The 13,283-nt window shown below is 43.4% G+C and overlaps 1 protein-coding gene across 1 annotated transcript in view; it reads left to right on the top strand.

Annotated features, from left to right (window-relative positions):
- The first annotated feature begins 3,421 nt into the window (after positions 1-3,421).
- ZFP37 (ZFP37 zinc finger protein) overlaps positions 3,422-13,283 on the top strand; it is a 13,858-nt gene continuing 3,996 nt past the window's right edge. The window contains exons 1-3 of the mRNA XM_081803400.1: positions 3,422-3,674; positions 9,021-9,147; positions 9,580-9,714. Coding sequence (XP_081659526.1) covers positions 3,498-3,674; positions 9,021-9,147; positions 9,580-9,714 — 439 coding nt within the window. The 5' untranslated portion in view covers positions 3,422-3,497. The remainder of the gene's footprint in view (positions 3,675-9,020; positions 9,148-9,579; positions 9,715-13,283) is intronic.

The following is a 13,283-nucleotide window of genomic DNA, read 5'->3' as shown; positions in this document are numbered from 1 at the left end:
ATCCACAATGCCTATCATAGTTCCTGGTATACAATAGATGTGCAGTAAGTACTTATTGAGTATTGAAGTATTGAATGAATGAGAAAGCATTGATACGTAGGACCACACAGTTCTCTTTCCTTTTCTGGTACAGCCCTACACGAGATGAGTTTGTAGGACATTTCCTAGAGACTGTTGTAAGAAGTTCTACATAGTCAAGTGTCAAAATACAGGCTAATATAGGAGACAGAGTTAGAAACTGGGGTACCTAAAACTGTATATTCAGTAAGGTCAGCTGTTAGCAAAGGAAATAATAGAGTTGATCCAAAGGAGACAATTTTCTAGGGATTTCTTTGATATTACAAGTTTTTTACTCATCTGAGAATGTCTTAACATATACAAAAATTCAAATGTAAATATATTACCAACACACTGATCCTTACAGTTTTTACAGAATTAATTCAAGTATAAGATTTTCTCTTTTCCAATTAATCTGAAGTAGGAAACTGACTGACTGCAATGTGCAGAAATGATGGAACTATGTAAGCTGAAAAGCTTCTGGTAACCATCCCATTCTCACCAACTGACTTTTTTTTTTAATTTAAGCAATCTCTACAACATGGGGCTTGAACTCACAATCCTAGAATCAAGAGCCACATGCTCTACAGACTGAGCCAGTCTGGCACCCCTGACCTACCAACTTTATTCCCTCATTTTCTCTTGGCAGGTCTCTCCTCCTTGCTCCCATCCCCCCTCTTCAGTGCAGGAATATCCTCAACCTACTTCTCCTATGCTTTTCCATCCAGTTCTTTCTCTCAATACTGTCTTCCCAAAGGGTATCTGAGGTTGACTGGTCAATACTAGAATCAAGGTGTCTTGGAGAACTGTCACAGTTAGTACAGCATTTTTGTTTATAGATATGGTGGGATTTGTTTCCATTTGTGAGGGAATACTATGTTAAAGAAAAGCCTGGAGACACTGGCCTGCCTCTCTTCTTTCTGAGCTAGCTATCAGCAGATAGAGAGCAGACAGCTATTTTCTTTCACGTAAATATTGGACCTTTAGGACAGTAATATCAGGGTCAATTAAGTCAGGACTATGCTTGAGGAGCATGGGAAGCAACTGCTCCCACCCAGAAGATGAAGATGGAAGAATGCTCGGTCTGGAACATAGGGAAGAGGGCTGTGTCCCCAGAAGACAAAGAGAAATCTCAATCAAGCAATTAGCCTTCAATTTCCACTGAGTCCTTAGTTTTCTATTGCTGCATAATAAATTATCACTAACTTTACTGGATTAAAACAACACAAATTTATTATCTCAGAATTTCAGTAGGTCATAATTCTGACCGGCATGGCTGGATTCCCTGCTCGAGGTCACACGAAGCTGAAATCAAGGTATTGGCTGGGTTGTGTACTAATCTAGAGGCTCCACTAGAGAAAGGTATGCTTCCAAGCTCCCTCAGATTGTTGGCAGAAATCATTTCCTTGCTGTTGAGGACTGAGCTCCCAGAGGCTGATTTCAGGTGCTTGCCACATGGCCCCTCCACAGGTCTGTTCATATTGTAATTTCTTTCTTTCTTTCTTTTCTTTCTTTCTTTCTTTCTTTCTCTTTCTTTCTTCTTGCTTTTTAAAAATATTTTATTTATTTGAGAGAGAGAGAATGAGAGACAGAGAGCATGAGAGGGAGGAGGGTCAGAGGGAGAAGCAGACTCCCCGCTGAGCAGGGAGCCCGATGCGCGACTCGATCCCAGGACTCCAGGATCATGACCTGAGCTGAAAGCAGTCGCCCAACCAACTGAGCCACCCAGGCGCCCCTCTTTCTTTCTTTTTCTAAGATTATTTATTTATTTGAAAGAGAGAGAGAGCATGAGCAGGGGTGGGAGGTAGAGGAAAAGGGCCAATCCCAGGGCCCTGAGATCATGACCTGAGCCAAAGGCAGCCGCTTAACCGACTGAGCCATCCAGGCGCCCCCATATTTGTAATGTCTGACTTCAGGAAAGGTCTGGTCTCTTCTAAGGGCTCACCTGATTAGGTCGGGTCCACCCAGGATAATCTCCACTTTTATGAACTCAAAATCAACTGATTTGGGATCTTATCATGGGAATGATATCACAGGTTCCTGAGAGGGGATCTCATAATGGTGTAACACGGGGTGTGGGGGTGTTGGGCAGAAATAATGGGGGCCATATTAGCATTCTGCTTGTCATAATATTTACAACATACTTTGTTAGGCTCTAGAATTGATGCCACAAGACTAGGGAAAGCATTGTTGGGATAGTTTGAGAATAAATGAGAAACGTACCACTGTGATTTGTGCAACGGCAAAAAATAATTGTTAGGAAAAAATTTCAGTAATAGGATGGGGAGACTAGGCAGAAAACTGTCTTGAAATTAGGTGATCTAGGGAGTCTTGAGCTCAGTGAAGATGCACTGAGAATTATATTCAGACTAAAGACTGAGAGGGCAAAGGCCGCAGATGCAGCCGTTGCTGACTGAGGGACCTAGTCCTTTATTCATCTAAGTGGAAGGTGCGAAACAGGGTGTGTTTGACTCTGGAAAAAGGAACAGCATATTTAGAATAACTTCACAAGCATACTGCCCCATTGTAAATTCCAGCAGGGCGAACACAGGCTGTGTCTAAGTGGGTCTCCACTCTTTCCCCATTATCTAGCACAGCGCAGCAACCTAGTCTGCACACAGTAAAAGCTCAACATATAATTGTTAAATGAATGGCGTCAATACACCAAACAGCTCATTGAGAAATAACTTCTGCTCCAATTGTTTGATTATTGGGTTCTGTTTGATCTCCATTAGACGTGGGTTTTCACGGAGGAGTGATGTGTTCATGGAACCTGCCGCTTCCTTTTTTTCTCATTGTTCTTTTTTTTTTTTTTTTAAAGATTTTATTTATTTAACAGAGAGAGACATAGCGAGAGCAGGAACACAAGCAGGGGGAGTGGGAGAGGGAGAAGCAGGCTTCCTGCAGAGCGGGAAGCCCGATGTGGGACTCGATCCCAGGACCCTGGGATCATGACCTGAGCCGAAGGCAGACGCTTAACGACTGAGCCACCCAGGCGCCCTCTCATTGTTCTTATACCGTACATGTAAAGACATATATTTGAGCGATTAGTGCTCTTTCCCTATAAAACAGTGGTGTCTGCGTGATCGGGCTTTTTCTCTTTCCTCCCTCAATCTCTCTTATTATCCTCGCTGTCTGGAGTCCTCGCTGGGCTTCATGCTTGCGGGTTTCCCGGCAGCAGGCTGCGGTGACCAATTCGGAAAGGCAACTCCAAATTCTGCCTTCGCGTGGCCGAGCCTCTGGGCGTCGGACACCGCGAGGCATCGTGCAGTGAGGAACTGAGCACGCTTTCTGCCGGCTCGCAGCGCACCTCTCAGGACTCTCTCCACGGAGCCCCGCGGCCACCCGCCTGCGCGCCCGCGGGGAGCGCGGACCCCCGCTGTACGGCAGAGCCTCGGTCAAGATGGCCGCGCCCGGCCGCGATACCCAGGGGCGCCGCCATGGCAGCCGCCGGACTCACTGAGGCCGCGCTTCGAGCCGCCGCCATGTCGGCCTCCGCCTGCGAGCCGATCCTCACAAAGCGGGAGGGCGTGGGCCGGAGGAGGAGTGCGGGGACGGCCGAAGGGGCCGGGCGGCCAGCGGAGATGGCTGTGTCCGAGCCGGGGGGCAGCGCGGCGGTGAGCGCGATGGCGGGGCGGGGCGGCGTGGTGGTCCGAGGTGGTCTAATTGGGGGTCCGTGATTGGAGGGTGACTGTAGTCTCTGAGACGAGCGATTTGGGAATCGGAGGCGATGCTGGAGGGCCTTGTGGCGGGGGGGGAGGGGCGTCGGCGTTCTGGGGGATCTGTGGGGCAGTGATGGGGGCCCTGCAGGGTGCGCGGGTGCTACAGGTTATGGAAATCCGTGTCTGGGGAGATGTGCGGTGACAGTGAGGCGGGGAGTCTGTGGCACTCACGGAAAAGCCAGAGTCTGGAAGGCCCTGGGGATCAGATATAGGGGCTCTGTAGTGTGTCGAAGACTGGGGACGTGTGTGACAATTTGTGATCTATGGGAGCCAAGCGATTATAGTGCCTGTGGGAGTTACCGGATTGTCCTTGTGTGGGTGCAGAGGTGCAGGGAGGTCCGATAGGGGTTTATCACAATAGTTAATGAGAAGAGGTGATGATGGTTTAGAATAGGGAAATGCAAAATCAGATTCAGAATACATCTGGAGATGAGCCAGTAGGACTTACTGATGAGTTGATATGAAACATGAGGGAAGAGAAGAATCAGGATTTACACCTAGACTTTTGGCTTGAGGCACTGGATAAAGGGTGCTTCCCTTTTCTGAGAAGGGGTTGTGTTGGAGACAACCAGATTTGATGGATATAAATGGGAGCCAGAGTGGATGACAGTGGTTCTGTTTTGGCCACGTCAAGATGCCCATTACATGTCCAAGTAGAGAATGAGTAGTTGTTAAATGTGTGAATCTAAAACTTAGGAGAGGTTTGGGCTAAAGAATCCATATGTGAAAGGCTTCAGCGTGCAGATGGTATTTCAAGCCGTAAGATTGGATGAGATCACTTAGGGAGAGAAGGCAGACAGAGAAGAAAAGAGGGACCAAGGACAGAGCTCTGGGTCACTCTTACATGTAGAGGTTTGGTAGAGGACAGAAAAAAAAAAAGAGAGAATGAGGAGGAGTCATCTCTCCTATCTTTCAGATAGGACGAAAATTGTAAAGGTGGTGTCAAAGAAGCATAAAGAAGAAAGCTTTTCAAGACAATGCGAGTCGTGTCGTCACAGTTGTGCCATAGGCTCTTGTGAGTCCCAGACGCATGACTGCAGAGAATTTGGCTTTGGCAAGATGTAGCTCAATGATTATTTTGATTGATTAGAGCTTTGTAGTGGAGTGATAAAAGTAAAATCCTGTTGGAATGAGTTGAAAGAATGGAGGTAAATAGTAGAGACAGCAAGTATCGACCACACCAGGAGTTTTGCTGGTAAAGGGAGCAAATAAATTGACATTGGATGGGACATGAGATTAAGAGATGGTTTTCATTAGATGAATTGATTTTAAAGCAACTTTGTATGTCAATAGGAATGATTGAGTAGAAAGGGAAAAATAGGTGGTACAAAAGAGAAAGAGGTGGGGCGCCTGGGTGGCTCAGTTGGTTGGGCGACTGCCTTCAGCTCAGGTCATGATCCTGGAGTCCCGGGATCGAGTCCCACATCGGGCTCCCTGCTCGGTGGGGAGTCTGCTTCTCCCTCTGACCCTCCCCCCTCTCATGTGCTCGCTCTCTCTCATTCTTTCTGTCTCAAATAAATAAATAAAATAAAATAAAATAAAAATGTTTAAAACAAAAGAGAAAGAGGTTAATTGCAGGGGGTGAATTCCTTGAGAAGGCCGTTGAGGATGGGCTGTAGAGCGTAAGTGGAGAAACTAGCCTTAGGTGAGAAAAGGAACACTTCTTCCATTTTAACAGAAAGGAGACAGATGATAGGGGTTTTGGAAACAGATTGGTGGAATTGGTGGTGACAAGGCAAGGTAGTTCTTGTCCATTTACACTTACTTTCTCTTTGAAAGTATAAGATGAATTTATCAGCTGAGAGTGGGGAAGGAGTAGATGCTGGAGATTTCCGAGAGAAAGAGGAGAATGTTTGGAATAACCATCTTGGAAAGAGGAATAGGAAACTCCCGGTATTGGATGCCCAATTGCGATATGTGTTATAAACCTAAAGTGAGTCCAGGCAACACAGTTGTTTGATTTTTCTCTCTTGGGATGTTCAGCTACAAGGTTGCAGGCAGAGATGAAGAGGAGAGTTGGGTTTGATTAAGTTTGAGGCTTTGCTAGGTAAGTACAGTGGAGAAGAAAAGGGGCAAGGAAGTTAAAGCTGTTTTCCATGGAGTGCATATGCTGTTAGAACAAAGAATCTAAACAAGATAGAAGAAAAGTAAGGCCGTGTGGTGATGGAAGACTGTAGAAAAGTGATTCAGATCAATGCTTTGGGGGCTGAATGCATTTGGAGAATTATTGGCATGGAAGTGCTAGAGGAAAAAGGCTGACAGCATAGGAAACAGTGGTCGGAGGGTGGAATGTTTTAAGTAGAGAGGAATGGATGGGTGAGAAGGAGGTGGCTGAGTTTGGGTGTGAGAAAAGATTGTTGGAGTCAGGAAAGAGAAGGGCCAGGCTGTGGACTCCTCTACGTTGATGTAGTGAGAGCTCAGGAGCTGGAGTGAGGAGGAGCGTGGCGTTCAAGTTTTCAGTGAACGAGGCAGAATGACTGTGCGCAGAAGTTGACCTAAGTGGCCCCAAACAGCTATCCTTCGAAAAGCCTGCTTGCAAGGTTGACCTTTGGCTGATGTCTGAGAACTTAGACTTCAGGAGGCTTCCTATCGTTTCCAGAAATAATAAAAGTGGCTCACTGTGCCTAAACTATGTAAACAGTGTGGTTTATGCCGAGCTCCTGATTTCCTTCTGGGAACCTAGGATCTTTGTGTGTGCCAGGCAGAGGGTGCCTATGAGTGCCACCGAGTCTCTGATGCACTTCCTTGGGAAACAACGTTTCACACGTGTTCTCGCAACTTATTTCTGGAGGAATCAAGTATGCGCTGCATAATTCCGCTGGAAGAGGACTCTTGGATGCTTGTGCCTGGTTTCTGTAGACTTTACCCCATACACACCGTTTCCTTAGCTGATTTTGCTGTGTGTTCCTGAGCTGTACTAAATCATAGCTACGGGTACAACTGTATGCTGAGTCCTGTGCGTTTATCTAGTGAATCATTGAACCAGAGGGTTAATGGTTTAAAGTCTCGTGATATTCTAAACATGATAGGGATTTTGAAGGACGTATGAAAAATGGTTGAAAGTTAGCATTTACCTCATCTTCAGGCCATGAGGTACATGAGTCTTGGTTGGGCCGAAACAAACAACCTCCTCCAGGGAACACTGTAAGGGGCAGGATTCTCAGGAGACTGGTAGATTTCAGATAAAGGGAGCAGGTGAAGGGACTGGCCAAAGAGGTTGAAGGTGCAGTGCAGTTTGCTGGCAGTGATTAGGGTTTCTGTAAAGGCCGCTGTTGGTGGAGTTCTGTTGGTGTCAGTGATTGGGGATTGATAGGATAGGGATTTGGGGTCGTATCGGAGATAGAGATTGATGTGTTCCATGGGTATCAGTAGTGGAGGACCCCTGGGAATATGTGACTGGAGTGTCTGGAGAGCGATTGGGGAAATCTGTTGCTGTTAGTGATTGGGAAGTTTGTTGGGATCAGTCATTTTGGAATTACATCAATGATTGGGAGGCCAGTGGCCCTCAGTGATGGGGCTTATTAGAAATCAGTGACTGGGGGTGCCTGGGTGGCTCAGTAGGTTAAGCAGCTGCCTTTGGCTCAGGTCATGATCCCAGGGTCCTGGGATCGAGCCCCACATCGGGCTCCCTGCTCAGTCAGGAGCCTGCTTCTCCCTTTCCCTCTGCCTGCCGCTCTGCCTACTTGTGCTTTCTCTCTCTGTCTCTCTGTCAAATAAATAAATAAAATCTTAAAAAAAAAAAAAGAAATCAGTGACTGGAGGTCCGTGAGATTATAGATTCGTGACATATGCAGCTAATTGATTGGTGGTTTGTGGAGGTAAGGGGTCATCTTTCAATGTGAAACAATCATGTTTGAACGTGTATTCATTAGTGGCAAAATTCTCCAGTAGCTGTGTCATCCTCCTCTCACCTGCCTAATAAGAGGAGAATCTTGAACATGCTTTAATTTCTCCCCCATCTCCCAACCCTACCAGTTATATTCCTGCTTATTTTTCTTAAAACATACCTCTTGATTTTAAGGATACTTTTATAACAGTGTACAACATTATCAAGTTACTCGGATGTAACTAGACATTTGACTGGTTTTATTATTCATAGCTCTTTCTTGTATATTACATCTTTCCCAATCTTGAAATCTTTATTCTGATGCAGTTTCCTTCTTTTAAAAATCATTTCTTTTCTTCTTCTCCTCCTCTTTCCCTGTCCCTTTCCTTCTCTTTAATTCTAAAGCCCATAGGTGATATACTTTCTGCATCCTTACATGCCTAAAATACATTATTTTTGCTTCCAAACATGAATGATCTTTTGACTGGTTATAAAAATCAAGGGTCTCAATTCTTCGACCTCAGAACTCTATTCCATCATTTTTTGTTATAGAAGAAAAGATAGACTGATTCTGTTTGTTTTTGGTAACTTTCTTTCTCTCTGATTTTTTTATCCTCTTGAATAAACAAATTTGCAAATGGGACTGTCATTTTGGGCTGTTACAACAAAGTACCATTGACTGGGTAGCTTAAAAACAATAGAAATTTATTTCTGACAGTTCTGGAGGCTAGAAGTCCCAAGATCAGGGTGCCAACATGGTTGGGATCTGGTGAGACCTTCTGCCAGGTTGCAGACTCTTGTTTGTATCCTCACTTGGCAGAGAGAGCAGAGAGGAAGCAAGTTGTCTTACGACTCTTATAAAGGCATTAATCCCATTCATGGAGACTCCACCTGCATGCACTCATCCAATTCTAATTACTTCCCACAGGCCCTCTCTCCTAATGCTATCACATTGGAGGGTAGGGTTTCAACATATGAATTTTGGGGATACACAGACATTCAATCCATAACAGGGACATGTCTTTCTTTTTTTTTTTTTTTAAGATTTTATTTATTTATTTGACAGAGAGAGAGACAGCGAGAGCGGGAACACAAGCAGGGGGAGTGGGAGAGGAAGAAGCAGGCTTCCCACGGAGCAGGGAGCCCAATGCGGGGCTCAATCCCAGGACCCTGGGATCATGACCTGAGCCGAAGGCAGATGCTTAACAACTGAGGCACCCAGGCGCCCCTCAGGGACATTTCTTAATATGATTTTTGTCTCTCAAAAAAATGCAGACTTGGGTAAAGAATTAGTATCCTATATAACATCACGATCAACATTGAATGGTTGAGGTAAGAGCAAATCTTTATTACCTTGTCCAAATCACCCAATAATATGGATAACATTAGACTGAATAGGAATATTGCTATTACAGGGATCGGTAACATTCAAAGATGTGACTATGGCCTTTACCCAGAAGGAATGGGAGCAGCTAGATCCTGCTCAGAGGAACCTGTATAAGGATGTGATGCTGGAGAACTACAGCAACCTTGCCTCAATGGGTAAGGACAATTCTTTCATAATTCAAATGTGTCCACTGTAATACCTTCTCTCTGAAGTTCTTGATAAGTTTGGCCTTGGCTATTATGAATCAAAGAGTTTTAATCCCTTTGGGTATGAGGCAGGATACTTGTGCCCCTGTCTCCAAAATGGAAGGTCTGCTTAGACGGGGTACATGGGCAGCCACATTGTGAAATTTCAGAAGCCATATATTCTTTCTTTCCTTCCTCCCTCCTCCCTCCCTCTCTTCTTGTCTTTTCTTTCTTTCTTTTCTTTCCTTCCTTCCTTCCTTCCTTCCTCTCTCTCTTTCTCTCTTTCTCCTTAGAAGCCATATATTCTTTATCCTCTCAAGGCTCTGAAGTCCAAATATTAGGGCTTGATTTCTGGGATGTTTGTTTTCCTAACACTCAACTTCTGCCATTTCTCATGAGCAGGGTATCAAGCTCCCAAACCAGACATGATCTCCAAGTTGGAAAAAGGAGAAGAGCCATGGTTGGGGAAGGGCAAAAGACCCAGACAAGGTGGTCCCAGTGAAATAGCAAGACCCAAGCAAATAGGAACCAATGGAAGTAAGTTTCTAATTTTTTGGTGGTAACTTGGAATTGTTCAATGAATAATTCATTTTTTAAATCTTCTTCAAGATCCTAGGCGCTTGTTGTAAGCCAGTGTTACTCATGGGAGTTTGCTTACACCACTCGTATCAGTGAGCTTAGGCTAAGTTCTGCTCTATTAAGGAATGACCCCTAAACCTTAGTGGCTTCCAACAGGAAAGATTTGTTTCTTGCTCATGCTATGGCCCTATTCCACGTTATCCTTTGGACCTATGCTGAAAGATCAGTCCCTATTTGGCAAATTCTGGTCTCATGGCAGAAGGAAAGAAGAATGAGTAGAACCACTGATGACTCTTAACATCACTGATGCCTCTTTCTGCTCACATTTCATTGGTTAATTGGTTAGAGCAGATCACCTCGCTACTCCTAAGTTCAATAGGTAGGAATGTATAATCCTTCCACAGGGAGGATTCAAGGGACCATGCAATGGGTCTGGGAGGTACAATCTTTCCACAAGGAACAGTAGTACAGTCCGCCACACCATGAGTATTGTGGTAGGAAAAAAGGTGAAAACCAGAGCTCTGAACCTCTGGTACCAGCCCCTCAAATGCCTAGCTGACCCTTCCTTATTGTCTTTCCTCATCCATGCTCTCCATCGCTCAGCTTCCAGAAGGAGCAGTAACCCCTCTTAGCTGTTTTCAGAATCCCATTACAGCTTACCTTATTTGAAGCAGTGCTGTTTTTTATTATCTTCTTTTTTCCTAATATCCTCAGTTTTTTCCCTTCATCCACTCAAACTCTGGGACTCCGTGGTATAATATTTCTCTCCTTGTATGTTCAAACCTTCTTAGATCCATCCTCTTTCCAAATCTCTTGGCATGATGTTCCCCTGCCTTTAATTATTTTCCATTTCCCTCCTTTTCACTGTGAAATGCTCTAAACTTGTGGTCTATAGTGCATCATTATTTCCATTTACTTGTTAACCTATGCAGTCAGATCCCACAGAATTCATGCCTGTATGTAAATTTCTGGCTTCCCTTCCAGTTCATATTTTAATAGTTTTGGTCAGCGTGAAGTTCTTGCCCCTGGCTTGAATTACACCACTTGAATCTGGTCTTCTCTTCTAAGTGTTTCTTTACATTTATTTCACCAGATTCTCTTCCTTCTCACTTTGCTGAAGTGTCCCTAAGGTTTTGTCTTCTACTATCTGTTCTTTTTTTTTTTTTTTTCCTCTATCGTATTTCCCTCGAAAACTCTTTGGATTTCAATTCTAAACTCCTAGGAGCGAGGATATTATTGGTCTAGGTAGGGTCCTCGAAAGAATCAAGCTATTTATTCTATACTGGTGACTTTTAAGGTAAATTTATCTTGTCCAGATAAATCTCCAGTTTCTTCATGTTGCACTCATATTTTACCTGCATCCAGGAAAGTTCAATCTCACAGTGTCAGAAATGGAAAGCTGTGTCTTTTTGCCTTTCTTTCTAAATTAGAGCTTTCTTTCACCTTCCCTCTTTTTATCAGGGTCTACTTTGATTTTAGGCCTGTGTACCATGGAGTTCCTGTGAATCTCTGCTCTCTGCCTTCTCTTTTACTGTCCTTGCCTCAGTTCCTGGTTGGTTGGTTTGTTTTCTCCAGTTCTCACAGACATCACCCAAATCAGGTGTATATTATCTCCTACCTAAATTGCTCCAATTCTTAGGCTGATTTATTGCCTCCATTTTTTGTTTCTTAGATTCCTCTTATATGTTGCCACCAAACATTAAAATATTCAGTTATTATTTATATCACTATAGTCCCCCAAATAGCAGACTGTTTACAATGCATTTTTAAGTGTCCTCTGAATTTTCCAAGACTCCATGAATTTCCTGAAACCAGAGGGACTAGTCCTTCAAATGACAAATGAAGAGACCTCCTGGAGTTTTGATTCATCCACTAGTGGCTCCAATTTTGGCTATGTTTACTTCTCTCTCTCTGATACTTGGTGTTACAACTAAAAAATAGTCATCTAATACATCTTCGTCATTGCTGCAGTGACTTTCTTCTTGGTTCAGGTTCTTATATAGTACTTGGAGTTTCTTCAAGGAAAGACTATTCTATTCCCTCCAATGATTTGCTGAGTGTAGTGAGCTATATACTTCAGTTCCTGAAGTTACAATCATTTTAGCTTAAAATTCATGTTTTAGTTACTGTCTCAGATTCAGGACAAGCTTACAGCCTTAATCACATGCTCTGTCACACCCAACTCTCTCCTAGTATTACCTTATTATTATACCATTTCACTAGTTCAGGTTCTTTTCTTTCTCCCCCTCATGGTAAATTTCTCTCATAGTGCTTTATATCTTTTCCTGTTGGCCAATTTCCATCATCATAAGGGGTTCCTATAATGTTACACCTCAAGGGGTGTAGTTTTGAGTTTTGATCCCTTTCTTCCCAGAAAGAGATTTGCCTCCATCCTCTCCAGCATCCTTGGGCATTGGGAGATGCTGCCTTTGTCATGCTCTTGTTATATTCTTTCCCCCAAAATGCTTGTATCACTTAAAATTTCCTAAATGAAAAAGCAGCTGGAAACTCTACTTCTCCCTACTATATCTGTACTACTATATCTATACTTACAAAAATTGATCTTTTCCTCCAGGGGAACTAATCTCTTAAGAATCCTTGATGAAAGGAATAGTATTTCCTGGCTTATATTCAAATACCATGACTCTTTTCTGTTTGATCCCAGGTTTCACTTTATCCATGTAATGTTCCTTTACAACCAAGGCAGCTGTTCAATTTCTATTTCTTTCTTTCTTGGAGACTCATATCTGCTTTTCTCTTTGAGTCTGTTTAATTCCCACCCTAACGATCTTTCTGCTTTTCCATGCACGTAACTGAAAAAAATCACCTTAAAATGGTAGTCTCAACTCTTAAGTTTTCGGATTTTTAAACGTGTAGTATCCATACCTAGCTAAAAGAACTCTCTGGATTTCAATTCTAAATTCTTAGGAGCGAGAATATTATTGGTCTAGGTAGGGCCCTCTGTTTACCACTGCCCAGTCAACTGTTTTCACCCAAGGGTTGGATCATATGGTTCAAACATGGTTGCCTCCATTTGTCAGTGTGGGTGGTGGTTTCAGAGAAGCAACACACACTGGGAAGATAGCTTAAAATATGTCATTGTATAATGTGTGGAGGAAAGGATGTGAGCAATCACTTAAAGCTGGGAATAAGCTTAAAATTTATAATTGGTAATTAGTAGAGTGACCTGGCAGAAGCAAAGGCATGCTCCATAGCAAACTGTTGGAAAACAAGCACACGTGTACACTGTAAATCCAAAGGCTATAAAGTTTGTTTGCTAATCTCATTACTATCATGGCACTACTTTTATCATGGTAAAAGCAGCAGGGAATGCAGAAAAACTGCAGGTTGTTACTTTGGTTTTGAGGGTTTGTGTTTAGTACAGGCATGTCATTATTTTTTTTTTTTTCTGAGAATTTTTTTTTAAATTTTTTTATTGTTATGTTAATCCCCGTACATTACATCATTAGTTTTAGATGTAGTGTTCCATGATTCATTGTTTGTGCATAACACCCAGTGCTCCATGC

This window comes from Leptonychotes weddellii, chromosome 14, assembly GCF_054177405.1.
Source record: "Leptonychotes weddellii isolate Sample4059 chromosome 14, ASM5417740v2, whole genome shotgun sequence".
NCBI classification, from domain to species: Eukaryota; Metazoa; Chordata; class Mammalia; order Carnivora; family Phocidae; genus Leptonychotes; species Leptonychotes weddellii.
The sequence above is the reverse complement of the archived record's forward strand: the minus strand, read 5'-3'. Positions and strand labels throughout refer to the sequence as shown.